Genomic DNA, 18,214 nt, shown 5'->3' on the forward strand with positions numbered 1-18,214 from the left:
TATTAATGCTTAAAGATGTCATTATTATTGTTATTATGATCTTTTCCTTCAAAAATCTTAGTCTAGTAGGAATGACAGACCCTAAAAAAAAAATCACAGTCAAAGTGGAGGCAACAGAGTTTCAAAATATGTTTGTATAAGTGCTACAGGGGTGAAGGGATTAGTGCCAAAGTGCTTAGTGGACAAGGGAGTGCTGGAGTGGCAGCAGGGGAGGAAATAGGATGGGGAAATGAGAGATCAATCAGGGAGTGCTTCCTGGAGGAGATGTAATTTTAAAGTTGCGGAGAGCGGAGGTCTTTTGGATGTGATCTTGACATCAATCCCACAGGCCCCATTTCTGGCTCCCCTTGGTATGGGAACTTGTATCCCGGTGGCGCTTTTCCCGGATCCAAGGAGACCACCCAGTCTTCAGAGGCCTGAAAGCATCACTTGGCACGGGGTAGGGGCATCGTTGGCAGCAATTAACAGCCGGAGGACCAGGGCAAATGAGCATCTGGCATGAAGTGAAGGAAAAGGAAGCAGCGACAGATACAAACATGGCAGTGAAGCCTCTGGGCCGGGGGCGGCAAGCGGCCAGCAATGCGTGTTGGGACAGAGCCTTGGCTCTCTCTTGCTGACCCTGCCCGGGCTGTGGTTATAGGTTCTACACTGAAAGTTCCCCCATGGCCAGGGTACATGTCTACCAAATCTGTAATACTGTACTCTCCCAAGAGTTTAGCCTAGACCTCTGCACACAAAAAATGCTCAATACATGCAACTGATTGATTGTGGTTTGGCCCGTATATAGCCATGCCCACCTAACACCGGACTGACCTCAGGCAAAGCTTGGCTACAGCAAGAAGCTGGGACTTTTTTCCCTCGATCCCAAACAAATGCAGAGAGGTAGCCTCACTGCCCTTCAGTCAGAGGGTCCTTCTTGTTTTACTGGCAAAGGCAGAGTCCCCAGATCAGTCCGAGATGGCTCATTCAGCCTCACTGACAACTCCTTGCCCACGCCTCTGAGGCGAGGGATGATTTATTTCACGGCAATTTCGTTCATTTTACATCCCCGCAGTTGGGGGTGGGAGGACGAGCAATTTTTTCCTCATTTACAAGTTAATTGGCTCAGCCCAAGCCCCAGTGGCAGAGCACATCAGCATCAGCACCAGATCTCCAAGGCAAGAGGGGGATTTGCCATGGATCAGGCCATTGCTTTTCCAGTTCTTGTTTCCTTTGCTGGACATTCCCAGTGCCCTGTCCTGGGCTCTGCTCACCACAGATGCACAGTAAGTGCAGTTCATTCATTCTTTCAATCGTATTTATTGAGCACTTACTGTGTGCAGAACACTGCACTAAGCACTTGGAAAGTGCAATTCAGCAATAAAAGGTAACGATGACAGTGTCGCTATTTGTGGCAGAAAAGACAAGTGAAAATCCCAACAACCCGTTCCCCTCCCCCCCCCCCCCCCCAGGTCCTGTGTCCTGTCGATTCTACCTTCACAACGTCACTAAAATCTGCTTCTTCTTCTCCATCCAAACTGTTACCACGTTGATCCAAGCACCTTGATGACTGCATCAGCCACCTCTCCGCCTCCTGCCTCTTCCCACTTCAGTCCTTACTTCACTCTGTGGCCCGGATCAATTTTCTACAAAACTGCTCAATCCACACCTTACCTCTCCTCAGGAACCTCTAGTGGTTTCCCTCCCATCTCTGTATCAAACAGAAACTCCTTACTGTTGGCTTTAAGACACTTCATCAACTCTCTCCCTTCTACCTTACCTCACTGATTTCCTACTATAATCCAATCCTCACACTTTCTTCCTCTAATGCCAACCTACTCACCATATTCCAATCTCACCTGCCCCCCTGCTGATCCCTTGCCCACATCCACCCTTTGGTCGAGAACTCCTTCCCCCTTTATATCCGACAAACTACAACTCTCCCCATCTTCAAAACCCTATCAAAATCATACCTCCTCCAAGAGGCTTTTCCTCACGAAGCCCTTACTCCCCTTGTTCAGTTTCTCTTCTGTGTCGCCTATGCAATTTTTTATGGTACTTGTTTAGCACTTACTATGTGTCAAGCACTGGGGTAGTCAGTCAGTCATATTTATTGAGTGCTTACTGTGTGAAGAGCACTGTACCAAGTGCTTGGGAGAATACAAAATAACAATATAAAAGACATATTCCTTGCCCTTAATAATAATGTTGGCATTTGTTAAGCGCTTACTTTGTGCAGAGCACTGTTCTAAGCGCTGGGGTAGACACAGGGGAATCAGGTTGTCCCACGTGGGGCTCACAGTCTTAATCCCCATTTTACAGATGAGGTAACTGAGGCACAGAGAAGTGAAGTGACTTGCCCACAGTCACACAGCTGACAAGTGGCGGAGCTGGGATTCGAACCTATGACCTCTGACTCCCAAGCCCGGGCTCTTTCCACCGAGCCACGTGGACTAGGGTGAATAAGTTAATCAGGTCGGACAAGGGTCTTGCCCTACAGTCTATCCCCTCTCCCAGTTCCACAGCACTTACGGTCATAGCTGTAATTTATTTACATTAATGCCTGTCTCCCCCTCTAGACTGTAAACTCGTTGTGGGCAGAGAATGTGTCTGTTGACTGTTATACTCTCCCAAGCACTTAGTACAGTGCTCTGCACACAGTAAGCTCTCGGTAAATGTGATTGAACGTAGGAAGGAATAGGCTTTAATTCCTATTTTACTTGAGTTTGTTCCCTTTAAGCACTTTGATTTCCACCCCCTCCCAACAGCACTCGTGTATTATAACCGTCAGTAATTAATTTATTTCAATGTCTGCGTTCCCCTCTATCTGTAAGCTCCTCGTAGGCAGGGTTTTTGTCTACCGACTCTGTTGTATTGTATTCTCCCAATCACTTAGTAGAGTGCTCGGCACACGGTAAGCACCATCGACTGATTGCTTCTGTGGCTCATCCTGCTACCATAGAACTTGTTGCAGTCTGCTGTCCTGAATCCGGGTGCCTCAATAGTATGCAGAGCTTTTTTCTCAGAAAGAGCTGCCCCATCTTCGATTGCTGCACATCAAGTGAGTAGACTGCCGCCGGGGTGGTTTCCACACTGGGAAGAATGGGACTCGAATCAGGTTCTTGAACCCTCTTAGCTGTTTCCAAGTCTCTGCCGCACTGTGGGGTGCAGTGTTTCCATATACCCCTGTGACAAGTCTCTGCTGGCACTGCTTGCTGAAAGCCCCGTTATACAGCAATTACTGGGGTGTCCCGCTGCCACTCCACCCCCTTCTCCTGCACTACCTTGCGGAGCTGGGTGCAGCAAGCTTGCCTCCCGCGTAACATAGCAGGGTGCTTTGCACACAGTGCAACTATGTAAGGAACTAAATCTTTCCTAACAGAGAACCCGGATCAAATTAGCTTAAGATACGTGGCATCGCTACACTGGCCCTCGCGAGGTAGCTAGGTACTCGCTCTTTAAAGGAAAAGAAAACACAACTCCAAAAAGAATGGTTTGTGTCACCTGGCACTATTGGAAGTCGGACTAGTAACAATCAGTGATGAGCCAGAGAAAAGGGAATGTCGATTTTCATCATTTTACTGTTGGTGATCCCCCAAGAAAGGACAACCTAAAGAAAAACAGCAAAGGCCAGTAACTCTGTAGTCCATATCGTCAAACCCGACCAAGGGCATTGTTTTGCAAGGAGAGTTTAGAAATGGACACCTACAGAATAGGGAATCCTTTTCCTTCCACAGTTCTTCCATCGGACGGGTGGTCTCTGGCTTATGGCTAGGGGCCAGGAGCCTGGCCGCAGAGTTGGAGGGGAATGCTTCTTTGCGGACAGTGCCAGGAGATAGCTGGTAGAGGATCGGGCCGGGTGGACCATCCCATCATCTGTCCCGTCTTTGCCTGTCCGGTGTCCCCTCCTTCCCTGTGTCCCCCTCAAGCCCGTCCCAGGCCAACCAATCTCCAGGGCCCTGTCCCTCCCTACACCTGGACACGCCAACATTCCTCCCCCGTGTCTCCCTGCCTCCCGGACCCCCTCCTCCCTTATATCATCTTTCCAGGCCTAACCTGCCCTGCCCCTGCCCACCGTGTCCCCCCACCCTGGCCTCCCGGACCCCCTCCTCCCTGATATCTGTCCGGGCCCAACCTATCCCGTGTGTCCCCCCATCTCGGCCTCCCAGACCCCCTCCTCCCTATCTGTCCAGGCCTAACCTGCCCCCTGTGTCCCCCCACCTCCCGGACCCCCGCCTCTCTTATATCATCTGTCCAGGTTTAACCTGACCCCCGTGTCCCCCCCCCCCCCGCCTCCCGGACCCCCTCCTCTTTCATATCTGTCCAGGCCCAACCCACACTCCGCATCTCCCCATCTCGGCCTCCCAGACCCCCTCCTCTCATATCATCTGTCCGGGCCTAACCCGCCCCCCAGGTCCCCCCGCCCCTGACCTCCCGGCCCCCCTCCTCCCTCCTATCGTCGGTCCGGGCCCAACCCACCCCCTGTGCCTCCCCGTCTCGGCCTCCCGGACCCCCTCCTCCCTGACATCTGTCCAGGCCCAACCTGCCCGCCGTGTCCCCCTCCCCCCCGGCCCGGCGGGGCTGCAGGAGGCCGCGGGGACCGGAGGAGAGATGCGGGGCCGACCCCCCCCCCCTCCGGCCTCGCCCTCCCCCCAGCGTGGTGAGGAAGGAGGGAGCGGGGCCGGGGGCGGGGGCCTGCCTCCTGACATCATTTCCGAGGGGCCGGGAGAGCTATATAGCGGGGTGCGAGCTCTCCTCCTCCTCCTCCTCCTCCTCCTCCCGCTCCTCCGTCCCCGCAGCGAGTGCCCGCCCGGGTCGGGGTCTGCGCCCTCGGGGAGACGGCCGGGCCCCCTCTGCGTCCCCTCCGGACCCCCCCATCCCCCCGGGACGCCCCCCCCCCCGCCACCTCCCGGTCCCGCCCGGCTCGGACATGCCGTCGTCCGCCGCCCTGGCCCTGCTGCTCGGGGCCCTGCAAGGTGCGCTGCGGGCCGGGGGGCGGGAGGGGAGGAGGCGGAGGCCCCGCAGCCTCCCGGCCTCCGTGCAGCCTCCCGGCCTCCGTGCAGCCGCCGGCGCGGCGCCGAGCCTTTCAGCACCGAGGACAGCGCCGCCCCCCTCGCCCTCGCCCTCGCCCTCGCCCTCGCCCGGAGCCTGCTCGAGGGCCCGGCCGGGGCGCGGGAGGGTTGGGGGGGCTCCACACGCCCCCGCCGAGGCCAAGCAGCGGTCGAAGGGCGCCAGGAAAAGGGACGAGGGGGAAGGGAGGGGGCTGCCCCAGAGACCCGGCCGCCCGACTGATCCACGATTCACCGTCTTCCCCCTCCCGTCCCTCTCCCCGCCCCGGCTTCTAGGCTCACCGTCGTCCTCCTCTCCCCATCCTGCTCCTCTTTCCTCCTCCTCCTTCTCGCTTCTCGCTCCTCTCTCCCCTTCCTGCTCCTCTTGCCTTTTCCTGCTCCTCTCTCCCCTTCCTGCTCCTTTCTCTCCCCTTCCTGCTCCTCTCTCCCTTTCCTGCTCCTCTATCCTCTTCTTGCCCCCCCCCCCACCTCCTTTCAGCTCCTTTCTCTCCTCTTCCTGCTCCTCTCTCCCCTTCCTGCTCCTCTATCCTCTTCTTGCTCCTCTCTCCCCTTCCAGCTCCTTTATCTCCTCTCCCTGCTCCTCTCTCCTCTCCCTGCTCCTCTCTCCCCTTCCTGCTCCTCTATCCTCTTCCTGTATCTCTCTCCCCTTCCCGCTCCTCTCCTCCTGCTCCTCTCTCCTGTTCCTGCCCCTCCCTTTCCTTTCTGCCCCTCTTCCCTGACTCCTGGCCCTCTTCAACCCCACCCGGCTTGCTGTCTCTACCTCCCTACCGAGCCCTCATCCTAGCCCAGGAAACTGCAGCTGGAGGGTGACTGTGGACTTGGCTCACCCTGCCTGGTTGTTGCCAAGGGTCCGATGCTTTAGCTGTCTGGTGCCCGACCGGTGCCCGGGGGGAGTTTCCGGTCACTGACCCTTGGGTGCTCCCACCGCCGAAGACTGGGGGACAGAAATTATTTCCAGCTTGGAAAACAAAAACCCACCAACCTATGGCCCCTTGTCTCGGGAGTGGAGGGTGAATAGGAGCGGGGTGGTGGGACAACTGGGGCCGGGGACTTAGGGGGAACTGAGGCTGGGCTCGCTCAGGACCCAAGACTTCTGGCTCAGTGTGCTGATGGGCTCCTGGGATCAAACCGAAAATGACTCCCTCCTTTCCTTTCCAGCCATTGCACTCCCAGTGAGCGACCCAGTGAATACAGGTGACACCAAGGTAAGACATGGAGGGACTGGGTGAAGGGATTACAGCGGGGTGAATCCGGAAGATAATAATGATGGCATTTCTTAGGCGCGTACTGTGTGCCAAGCACTGTTCTAAGTGCTGAAGCACTGTTCTAAGGGAATGCAGAGCACATTCCCAGTCCATCGTGTGTGTGTGTGTGTGTGTGCGCACATAGAGGTGCTGTTCTTGGTCATCTGAAGGAAAATCTAGGGAGGCTCCAAAGTACAGACCGCTCACTGCAGTAGAAATGGGAAGCGAATGATAAAAAATCAAGCAAGGTCAAGTTAAACACAGCTTCCCCTAGTTAGCAGTTACAGAGATGGGCAAGCAACAGAGTCATCAAACCAATCTGACTTCAAGATGCTGTCAGGGCCAGTGGCCTGCCTCCAAGAGGAGAATGCACGTGTCCTCTGTGAGCTCGTCTTTAGGTCGGTAGTTGCCCAGTGAGGTGAAAACTATGTGGGCAGGGAATGTGTCTACCAACTCTGTTATGTTGTATTCTCCCAAGAGCTTAGTACAGTGCTCCAACAGTGCTCCACACCCGGTAAGCACTCAATAAATACAATTGATTGATTCGTGTTTGTCGTATTGCCTGCAAACAGCCCTGCTTCAAACCTTTTCAAGGGCTCAACCCCAGGCTTGGCATGCTGAGGGCCCAAACCACCTACACTGATGACATTGATGATCGCTATGTAATTTATGGAGAATGGAAAGGTGTGAGTTATCAAAGGGGCCTGGAGTTCAGATGCAATTATTTTCCCAGAAAAGGCAGCTTGAAAGATGCTTAGGCCTCTCCCACAGAGGGCTCGTTAGGGGCAAATTCAGAAAACCCACCCATTAGTTGTGTGAGTGTGTGTGTGTGTGTGTCTGCGTGCACGCACATATGCACATATGTGTGCTTGCGGGTCGGGGCGGGGGGGTTCTGTCACAGGACAGATTGTGGCTGTTGCCCAAATGCCGTTGGGTTTACTTTATTGACGTGGGCCTGGCCTGGGCTCCCAAGCCAAGTCTGGATCGACCCTGAGCTGGCACTCTCCATTCCTGACAGGAACTTTCCCATTCTGTCTTGTCGGGCATTGTTCTTGATATAGCAAAAAGGGCTAGAAATCTTGTCTCGATCCTTGCTCTCTCAATTCCGCAGCTGGACTTCCTGTTTTGCCTTGGTCTTTACCTTCCTCTTTCCCTCCCCCTTGCAGCCTCTCCCAGTTCTTCCTCTCAATTCCTTGAAATAATTCCTTCCTGGAAATCAGCATCATTGTCAGTCAATCAGTGGTGATGATGATGATGGTATTTAAGTGCTTTCTACGTGGCAAGCACTGTTCTAAGCGCCGGGGTAGATACAAGGTAATCAGGTTGTCCCACGTGGGGCTCACAGACTTAATCCCCATTTTACAGATGCGGTGACTGAGGCACAGAGTAGTTAAGTGACTTGCACAAGGTCACACAGCTGATGAGTGGCGGAGCTGAGATGAGAATGCATGACCTCTGACTCCCAAGCCCATGCTCTTACCACTAAGCCACGTTGCTTCTCCTATAAGTGATACAGTGATATATACTCTGCCCAGGAGACTGTATTAAGCATTTGGTAGTGTACAATTCAGAGTTGGTAGACACGTTTCCTGCCCAGAGCAAGCTTATGGCCAATGCTGACCCCAAGTCCCGACCCAGACCCGACCACCAGATTCAGCCGTTCTCCTCCGGAAGCCGAGAAGCTCTTCCCTGCATCCGGCACATCTGCCCGTAATTCCCCTTCCTCCTTCACCCCCGGTCCTGGGAAGAGTCTCAGAGCTCTTTCAGCGACTTGCCGCAAGCCCGTTCCTCCCTATTGCCCCAGCAGAGCCTGCATGGAGCTGGCAGGGACACTCAGCCTCTAGCGTCGCTTGGTGCAGCGTTGGCTCCGCAGTGGACTTTTTTTTTTCATTTTTTGTTTTTTTTCAGCGCTGCAGATTGTGCTCAAGGCAGCAGTGGAAGCAGCTTGTTCTGCTGCTCATGCACTCGTGAATTGTCCGGTGGTTCAACCATCGATCTGGCGAGATGGTGGAGCCAGTTGGAGCCCTGGCTCTGAGGCAGAACGGGTTTCCCATCCCCTTCCCTTACTGGCTGGGTGAAGGGATGATCCTTCAGGGCTGTAAACTGTAAATTCCCTGAGTAATTTGGGGGCCGATGCCATCCCTCTTTTGGAGTGGAAGCAAGGCACAGCACCACCTGGGCAGCCGTTCCCTGACTTGTTTCCCAAATCCCTTACCTACTCCACACTAACTTAGTGGAAGGACCACGGGCCTGAGAGTCAGAGGACGTGAGTTCTAATCCCAGCTCTGCCACAGATTTGCTTTGTGACCTTGGGCAAGTCACCTCATTTCTCTGTACCTCGGTTACCTCATCTGTAAAATGGGGATTAAGACTGTGAGCCCCATGTGTAACAGGGACTGTGTCCAACCTGATTACCTTGTATCTATCCTAGTGCTTAAAAGAGTGCTTGACAAATATAATAATAATAATAGTAATTATTATCATTATTGGCCCGGCACCCTCAGCACTGAGTATGGGAATTTTTTCCTCCTTTGTTGAGTTATGTCCTCCTCCCCATCCCAGGATGAATAGTGGTGGGGTCCCCTCAGACCACGGGGTCTCTCCCGGGGTAAGATGCAGGTTTGCTGGCCTCACCCTGCCCTCTCTGTTCCCTTTAAACCGTAATGTGCTGTTCTACAGCCCATGAGCAAGTATTTTTCCACTCTTCGCTCCTGCTTCCGAAGCTTTCTTTGACAGGAGTCATGAGGTCCCAGCTCAGGGATTCCAGGCGATTCTTTTCCTCTCCCCACTCATTAGACCCGGCGGAGGTGAAATGTGGTTTCAGTGTCAGCAGACAAGCATGAGGGGTGATGATAACTGCATGTTATTCGCTTCCCCGGGATCCATTGCCTGCCCGCAACTGATCTGGCAGGTTGATTTGGAGCTGTTAAGTTATAGCTGGGATCCCTTCCAGAAGCAGCTGTATTCCGTATTGGGGGAAGATCCAATTTCAAGTGTGTTAATAAGTCAGTTTCCCTTGAGAAGCAAGGTGTGGAATCTCTGTGATGCTTTGGTATTTACCCCAAATCCAAACATTCAAATTAATATTCCTTTGAATTTGTCTGACACTCTTTTTGGAGAGTTTTAAGACCACCTTGAACTCATTTTGACCTCATGCCACCTCTGAAGGCTTTAGGGGTTATTATCCCCAACTTACAGAGAGTAAAACTGAGGCTGAGAGGTTGAGTCGTCCACGGTGACACACACCAGGCGGCTATGCTTCGCCTTTCTTAAATCTGTAGACCTTGGAGGAGACGGAAAGGAAGCGAAGGTTTTTCCATGGAAAACGTTTCGTTTGTTTTAGCAATAACACCTTCATTACTGTGCGTCTAACCTACAGCCAAGCACTGCTTCCCCAGGCGGAAACCCTCCAAGACAGCGTTTCATGGGTATTTTGAAATTCTCTCCAGCAGCCAAGTTAATGAGCTTCATTAATAATGCTACGGTGTTTCTGAACAGCTTAATTAGATGGGGAATCCACCTGCTACCCGAGGAAGCAAGGAGGCCACCAGCCCTGGCCAGTTCCTTTGTAGCCTTCTACCAGTTGGCCCTGAAGTCTGGTGCAACTCCCTTCAGTGGACCAAGAGCAACACTAGCCTCGTGGTTAACGGCAAACCTCACACGGGTCCGGCTTTTTCCTAGCAGTGAGGTCTGGGAATGCTTAGTCGTTCAACGGACTACACCTCACCTCGGCCTGCCCGGGACCTACTCCACCCTGACAGTCCGGAGCCTTGCCACGTCTCCTTTTTTTTTATGTTTTTTTAACAGCATGAACTATGTGCCAGGCACTGTACTAAGCGCTGGGGTAGATGTAGGCAATTCGGTTGTACACTAGTCCATGTCCCACATAGGGCTGACAGTCTTAATACCCATTTTACAGTTGAGGTAACTGAAGCATAGAGAATTTAAGTGACTTGCCCAAGGTCACACTACTACCCACGTCGGGTTCACAATCTTAATCCTCACTTGACAGATGAGGTAATTGAAGCACAGAAAAGTGACTTGCCCCAGGTGACACAGCTGCCACATGGGGTTCACAGTCTTATTCCCCATTTTAGAATTGAGGTAACAGATGCACAGAGAAGTTAAGTGACTTGCCCAAGGTCACACGGAGACGAGTGATGAGGCCAGGATGTTTTGGGACTCCATATCACTGTGATTCCCAATAGGCCCATGAGGGAATCCGGCCGTTTGCCTCGACGTGGGGAGCGGGAGCGTACTGGGCTGGAAAATCTGGCTGACACCTAAATATGTCCCTGGTCTCTGCTCCTCCTTCCTCCAGCTCCTCTTGAGGAACAGTTCCTCCCTGGAAAGCTCACATTACCCCTTTGCATCTTCCCAGGTGATGAAATGTATCGTGGAGGTCATTTCTGACACCCTGTCCAAGCCCAGCCCTCTGCCCATCAGTCCTGAGTGTTTGGAAACGCTCCGAGGAGGTAAGTAAAGACAGGCGCCTGGCTTTGGAAGGACAATCCGATTTCCCCTTCGGGGAACCTAACCCTGTAGCCCTTTTGCTTGTTGAAAACCTCTGCGGTCGAGCTGCCCTCTGACTCTCTAAATCTCATTTTGGAACTGTGGCTTGGGCTCTCTGTTATGCACTTCAGAAAGAAATTCAGGGGTTTGGCTGTTTGGGTGAGAGAGAAGGATTGCAAATCGGGATGGAAATCTCCCTCCTGGCAGGCTTCCATAACAGAACTGCTTTGTTGCAGATGAAAGGATAATTTCGATCCTCCGTCATCAAAATTTACTGAGAGAGCTTCAAGAACTTGCATTACAAGGTATAGTGTGGTAATTTCTCAATACTTAAAAAAAAAAGTCTTCTCCTCCGGATCAGTGAGGTCTGTCCCAGCGGTGTGGGCTATTTTCTTGGGGAAGGCACCTGGGTGTTTGGACAGGTGACCTACACTGGTAACCTACCCCAGTCCTACTCTCCTCACCCTCTTCTCCTCAACTGGGCCCCCAATTCAGGCCCCTCAAAGACAAGAGAGCCTGGAGGAGGGCTGCCCAGCAACCCTCCCCCTCCCCCAAACACCCTTCTAATCATATTAGCATTTATTAAGCAATCTGTTTTTTCCCCCTTGTCAGAGAGGACAAAGAGAGAAGAGGTGACAAAAGCAAGGAATAAGAAGACGGGAGGGAAAGGCGTGGGTGTGTCTCTCTTCTCCCAACATGTGACACAGAATGGGGAGGGAGGGAGAACAAGGAGGGGCCTCCTCTCTTTCTCTTTGTCTCTCTCTCTCACACACTCACTCACTCGCCCACCTACTCATTAGAACCCCTAACCTCTGCCTCCCCGTTGCACTGCTCTGGACTATTCTCCAAAGTCAGTGCACCTACAGCTTTACATATACAATATCAACCACAAATCCTGCTCTTAATGAGTGCTATCTACTGAGCATTTACTATATGCAAAGCAGTGTAATACCTGCCCTGCAAGACACCACAGGTGGGATACGAGGAAAAAAGCTGTCTGCCATAGAGCAATTGGCCCACATGCAGCACTGATTTTGTGGCTCCTACACACATGTAGAGGGGCATTTGATCATTTACAAAACAGTCCAGCAAAAAGGCACAGGACCATGCCTGCAGGAAATGTGGTTCGTGTCCAAGATTTTGCCCCTATGATTGTTCAGGCTGAGTGCTTTCTGCAGGAAGAGCACAATCCATAAATATTCCACATTTAAGGCAGGGAAGAGGGAAATTGTGATACAACAAAAAGTGAGGGAATTATGTTTAAGCTAGTAGCCTTAATGCAGACCCTGAAATTACCTTGGTAAATTTTCCTATTGACTGTCCAGCCCTGCTTTAGGTGGCCAGCAATCTCCTGTTTCTGTGACTGATGTCCCCGAAGGGAGGCAGACGTGAAAAGTGGGGGACTTAACAAATATAACTGTTAATAATAATGTTCCCCTCAGATCCACCACACTCCTCCTAAGGCCATCCTTAAATGCCACTTCCTCCAAAACTGACCTCCCTGGATTTCATCCCATCAATTGATCAATCAATTAATGCTATTTATTGAGCACTTACTGTGCGCAGAGCACTGTACTAAGCACTCGGGCCAGTGTAATACCACAGAATTGGTAGACGTTTCCTGCCCACAACACTGATCATTAATTGAAACTGCCTACTTTAACTTCCATCATTTGCTTCTACCCCTATATTTTTCAGCCTATTTGTGTGTTTGCAATTTGTGTCTGCTTGAAGGCAGAGAACCCCTCCTCCTTGAAGGCAGGAGCAGAACTTTACTCCTGTTACATATTTCCAACCACTTAGCTGTACTGTATGCTATCTCCTCTAAGGAGTTTGGGTGGTTTTCTGGCTGTGTCGCTCCTTTCCAAGAGGCTCCTTCTCTTGCACTTTCTTCTAGCTGGGCTACTGTTCTCATTTATGGTTATTCACTTCAGGCCTAGTGGGGACTCTTGCTACTCCTCCTCACTATGGCGAGTAATAGAGAGGAGACAAGAAAAGCACGCCTCAGTAAGAATCTGGATATTCCCAGGGAAATTGAGGGAGGGAGAGGTAGCAAAGTAAGTGTGTGAAAGGGGGAAAAAACACTTTTTTTAATGAGGTGGGCCCTGGGTCTCTCCCTCTCTTCGATGGCTCCCGCGACATATTTCAGCACATAGCAAGCCTTTCCGTCTTCTGCTCCTCCTTCTCTGGGAATGACTGTTATATTGTACTCTCCCAAGTGCTCAGTACAGTGCTCTGTATACAGTAAGTGCTCAATAAATATGATTGATTGAATGACTGCATGGTGGAAGGTGAACTTGCTGGGACTTTATAAACAGAGTGAAGCATCTTCTGTAAAGCTTTCTTGGAAGAAGGAGGCCTGCGGTTCTCCACTTCAAACTCATCTCCCGAACTAAACCTAAATATTTTTTTTGTCCCGATTTTACTGGCATTCTCCGAATTTGACAGTGTGTGGCTGGTGGGATGTCTGTTTCTCTGTATGTCAGATTTTCTGAGACAAGGGACTCACCACTAGAAGTAAAGAACTTCCAGGGTCAAGAGCTCAAATCTTTGTCTTGCCCCCTCACCCCGCCCAACCAGGTGCCAACGAGAGGAAGCAGCAGCAAAAGAAAAACAGCGATTTTGAAGATGAACTTTCCGAGGTCCTCGAGGGCCAGAACGGAGCGACTGGTCCGGGTCAGGGTGAGACTGGCCTCCCAAGCCGTGCCACAGCACAGATGTGGCTAATATGGCTCTCCACTTCCCTGATCCTCCTTGCCTGGGCTCTTCCTTGGGAAGGCTGGGTGGGGGGGAAGAGGGGGACATCCAGGTTAGACTGTCAAGGGGCAGGTGTTAAACCCCAGCATCTTTCCTGAAACCAATACATTGTTCAGTGGCACAGATTGCTAATTAGACAGACTGCGAGGTCAACGAAGATGCCCTGGACAGAAAAAGTGGGCGGAGTTGAATTGGATTCAAAACGCCCATCTTCGCTCTGGTCTTTCCTTTTTTCTAGGGCAAGAGGCAGGACCAGAATCCTCTAGCCAGCAGGGGATTTATATATTTGGCCACCCCTGAAGAGGGAAAAAATATCCCGACCTCTTTCATGGCAATCAGAATGGTGCCATATGGGAATGCTCCCAAACCCTCAAACCTAGAGTGTTTTGCTGACCCCTCATTCCTCTGCTCCAGTGCTCCCCTCCCGCATCCTAGTTCTACTGAGCCTCACCTCCAACTTGGGCAGAAGAAAGTGGGTCCTTTGAACTGCCCCGAGGTTAGCTGCCTTCCTTCCCTGCTTCTCATGAATTTAGGCCAAATGCCTATTTCAACCTGTTAGCCTAAGGGCAAGCCTTGGTTATGGTTTGGTTTGAAAATGCAGGCTAATTAGTATGTGGGTGGAGGGAGGAGATGAAAGAGGGTGGTCACGTGTAGACAGCCTGTCAGGTGTAGAGGCCTCCTATTTAATAATGCCTCCATTCTACAGAAAAAGAACCTGAGGCCCAGAGAAGTCAGGTCACCTGCCCAAGGGTCACAGAGAGACTTAGGTAACATGCAGGCCTGCTAGGATCTAGGTCCATCTCTGAGTGCAACTATTGAATGCTAGATTATGATGATGTGCATTTTTTTTTTATTCTGGTAGACTGGATGGAGCGTTTATAAAAATTTCTCATGGTTTCGTAGCATCCTCTTGGTGGATGACTGTACATTCCAAGTGTTTAGTACAGTGCTCTGCCCATAGTAAGCGCTCAATAAATACTATTGAATGAATGAATATTTATACCTTGTGAAAACCCAGCGCTTCAATTGAAAACATGGGAAACAATTTCAATTGGGTCATTCAAGCCACTCCCAGGGACTTACATACTGGGGTGGGAGGCTGGAGTGTGTGGGCAGATGGTACCCTGCCTTCCCTGTCCCTCCAGGCAACTAGACCGCCTTGCCTCTCGGAGAGAAACACAGACTTGCAGTGGGGTTAATTTTGCCCTCTCCATCCAGCAGAACCATCCAAGGAAAGCCCTGCTGAGGTTCCCGACGAAGCGGCCATAGCAGAGACAAGCCCGAGAGATTCTTTTGAGGAGGCTGAGAAGAATGGTGTAGAGAGGAAACAGCTCTGGCCCCAGGGAGCTGGTCCTGAGGAAGAGGAGGAGGAGGAGGAAGAAGAGGAGGGGGAGCTGGAGAGCAATGAGATCACAGAGGATCCAGAGGTCGAGAGACGCGAAGCCTCAGACAACCACATTAAAGATGATCTTGAGCCGGCAGAGAGGCCTTCCCAGGAGTCTGGAGAAGGAGGGAAGGATCACCAGCTGGGAGCCACCCAAAAGGGCCAGGAGCTTGAAGAGGAGGAGGAGGAGGGGGAGAAGGGAATCAATCCCCAAAATGACCTGGAGGAGAGCAGAGAGCTGGAAGAGGAAGCTCAGAAGGAACAGGCTGGAGAAAAAGAAATCTCTGAAGAAGTTGTTCCTGAAGGGGCAGTCAAGTCCAGCACGACCCTTGAGGAGAATGAGGAGATTCAAAGGGAGGACAGTGCGTATATGATTCCTTTGGAAATCTTGCCCCTTCCCCCCCCCCCCCCAAGTAAACCTGGGAAATCATGCTTGCCTGCATCTGTATCAATTAATTATCATCTAATCTTCATGTGTTTCAAAAGATGGCCAGTGCCCTCAAATAGTGATGATGTCCCAAGATGGCCTAAAGTAAGGGAAAAATTCTATTAATTCCCTACAGCCAGGTTTGGGAGAACCAGGACAGGAGGAATAATTATAATAATTACAGTATTTGTTAAGCACTTACTATGTGCCAGCACTGCACTAAGCACTTTAATAATTAGCATCCCCCTGAGACCAAATCAAAAGGCCTGTTTTGGAGATTATTACAATCCCTGCCCTGAACCCAGCTGTGAGTACTGGTCAGGGACCGTGTTTGATTTGATTGTATCTTATCAACCCAGAGCTTGGCATATAGTAAGTGCTTCACAAATACCACCATTATTAGTACTACTACTTAACAACAACAATAATAATAATAACCACCCAAACCTTTAGCCAGTGTTCCTCCCAGGCACTCAACTTCGTTGACGTCACTAACAAGCAAGGAATGGTTTCAACATGAGCCACTGGGTTAGGCCACAGAGCAGAAAGCTGGCCCCAACAGCCAAGAGTTACCTGAGAAATGAGACTGATCTCCAAGATGCCCATGTTACAAGATGGGTGTCACCCGCACGTTTTGCTCCACCAGGTTGAAATTCATTTTCTCTGTTTTCCCCTCACAATGCCTCAGGTCACCTCGAGACTTCGGATTTGGGCAGAGAAGAGAAGAGTAGTGAAGAAGAAGATAAATCCCAGGAAGGAAAAGGGGAACGCCGGCAGACAGAGGCGGGAGACATGGCTGCTGACGATCTCTTTCCTTCAAGGGGGAGCAGGAACCAGGAACCGGGGAGCGAGGCTTCTAGGGAATGGAGAGATGCCAAGAGGTGGAACAAGATGGACAAGCTGACGAAGCAGGTGACGGCTAAGAAACGGGCAGAGGAAGAAGACAGTGAAGAAGAGCCAGACCGGTCCATGAAACTCTCCTTCAAAACCCACAAATATGACTTTGGAGAAGCTGGGAGGCCGAAGAAGCACCATTCCAAGGAGGAAAGCGTGGAGGCCGGGCTCCCGCTCCCCCTCAGGGGCGATCCTGAAGACAAGAGAGACGAAGAAGGAAGTGCAAACAGAAGGACAGAGGTGGGTGTCGGCTGGGAGATTGGGGGTGGTGCTGCTATCAGCTTGGCCTTCCCCACCCTCAGACGTGGCCTGACCCAAGCCCGGGACATCGGGATGGGTGGCTTTGAGGAAAAGATGGGGTCAGTCTGTTGGCCTCACTCCCTAGAAGAGAATCAGAGAGGGTATGCTACCCTCCATTTCCCCGATTGCCATGTGGCACTGTCTGACCCCGCCGGGTAACCAGGACTGTACCTGAACAATTCTGGGGCATACACATGACACCTAGAGTTCCTCAAGTTCAAATGCCCCCCGAACTGCTCTAACGGGGGGAGCGAGTCAGAAAATGCTGACTTTACCAATCAATGGTATTTATTGAGCACTTACTGTGCACAGAGCACTGTACTAAGTGCTTGGGCGAGTACAATGGAACAGATTTGGTAGACATGTTGCCTGCCTACAGTGCCTTTACATATTCAAAGCCCCCTTCCTTCAATCCCTACCTGGCAGAAAGGTCAATCAGTCTGTTTCCTGGAGGGCCAAGGCAGGGTCGCCGAGGGCGGGGTGGTGGTGGGAGGGATGCACTAAAGCCAGTGGAGGAGTCACGGAGGCAGGCACAAGATTAACTTTTTTGTTTCAATTGTAGAATCCCACGACTGCCCTGGTCAAAGGCCACGGGTGGGGTGGCAGGTTTGTTGTGTGTGTGTTTCCACTCTTATTTCAGGCTTCTTTTCCCTTCCATCAGGATCAAGAGCTGGAAAGCCTGGCCGCGATCGAGGCCCAGTTGGAGAAGGTTGCCCACAAGCTCCACCAACTGCGGCGGGGCTGAGCCTGCAGGCCCGAGGCCTCACCGAGTCCCGGTATACACTCCTCCTCTTACACTGCTTTCTCACTTCTCGACTGCGATAAAGCTGGAGCAGAGGTGTTTCCCGTAGGAAGCCAGGGTCTCTGACACCCCAGGGGCTTCGCTCGTTCTTAGAGCTGCACACTTCATCTGCTTCTTCCTCGATTGTGGGCAGGGCCAGCTCACGCTGGCTGCTTGGGGGCCTTGGATTGTGTCCCGGGCCCCTCTCCCCTCCTGCATTTTGTGTGTTGGGGTTTGGTTTCTTTTTCTTTTGGTTTTTAAGGATAATGACAGGACTTTCTAGAACGTTTCACTTACACTGTTAGATTCACTGAAAACTGCAATAACTTGTTATCTTTTGATGAATAAAGCTAAGGATTCTTGACTAATATATTCTATATAAAATTTATCTAAAGAAAAATAAACCACCTTTGGGCTCCTTTCCTTCCTTCTACACTCTGTTTTTCCTCCTAAGGGTGGAGCTGGCCGGGGGTGGGGTTTGGCAGGTATGACATCACGGTCAAGCATCCAAGGCCTGAAATTGGAGGGGGAAAATCCCCCCTATCAATGATGATAATAATGGTATTTGTTAAGCACTTACTATGTGCCAAGCACTGTTCAGTTCACAGAAAGTAATGAGCTCATTCCCCTTCCTTCCTTGTAATAACCACTCTGCCCTCTTGATGTGTTTAGTCACTCTGTGGCCTATCCCACCTCTCCAGAGAGGGTAACCGCTTCTCACGAAGCAGAAGCGCAAAGGTGCACATAACTAGCCCAAAGCCAGCGGAAGAAACAGAACTCAAATCTCTCCCTTCCAACCCTCTAACCCCTCGAGAGCAGTCTCGGGCATCGCTTGAGGTGTATGAGAGATCAGAACATCTACACCAA

The 18,214-nt window shown here is 51.5% G+C and overlaps 1 protein-coding gene across 3 annotated transcripts; it reads left to right on the forward strand.

The window, feature by feature from the left end:
• The first annotated feature begins 2,970 nt into the window (after positions 1-2,970).
• On the forward strand, positions 2,971-17,770 carry CHGA (chromogranin A). 3 transcript variants are annotated; one of them, XM_039911843.1, is made up of 8 exons: positions 2,971-3,040; positions 6,207-6,253; positions 10,674-10,767; positions 11,041-11,109; positions 13,385-13,486; positions 14,780-15,307; positions 16,061-16,506; positions 17,228-17,770. In XM_039911843.1, exons 1-8 carry the CDS (start codon positions 2,986-2,988, stop codon positions 17,309-17,311), a joined length of 1,425 nt encoding a protein of 474 aa, XP_039767777.1. In that variant the 5' UTR covers positions 2,971-2,985; the 3' UTR covers positions 17,312-17,770. The 3 variants fall into 3 exon arrangements, with proteins under 3 accessions (XP_039767777.1, XP_028932111.1, XP_007667534.1); XM_029076278.1 differs by having other exon boundaries at positions 14,783-15,307; XM_007669344.3 differs by lacking the exon at positions 2,971-3,040 and adding an exon at positions 4,734-4,955.
• The last annotated feature ends 444 nt before the right edge of the window (positions 17,771-18,214 follow it).

Source organism: Ornithorhynchus anatinus, chromosome 1 (genome assembly GCF_004115215.2).
Source record: "Ornithorhynchus anatinus isolate Pmale09 chromosome 1, mOrnAna1.pri.v4, whole genome shotgun sequence".
NCBI lineage: Eukaryota > Metazoa > Chordata > Mammalia > Monotremata > Ornithorhynchidae > Ornithorhynchus > Ornithorhynchus anatinus.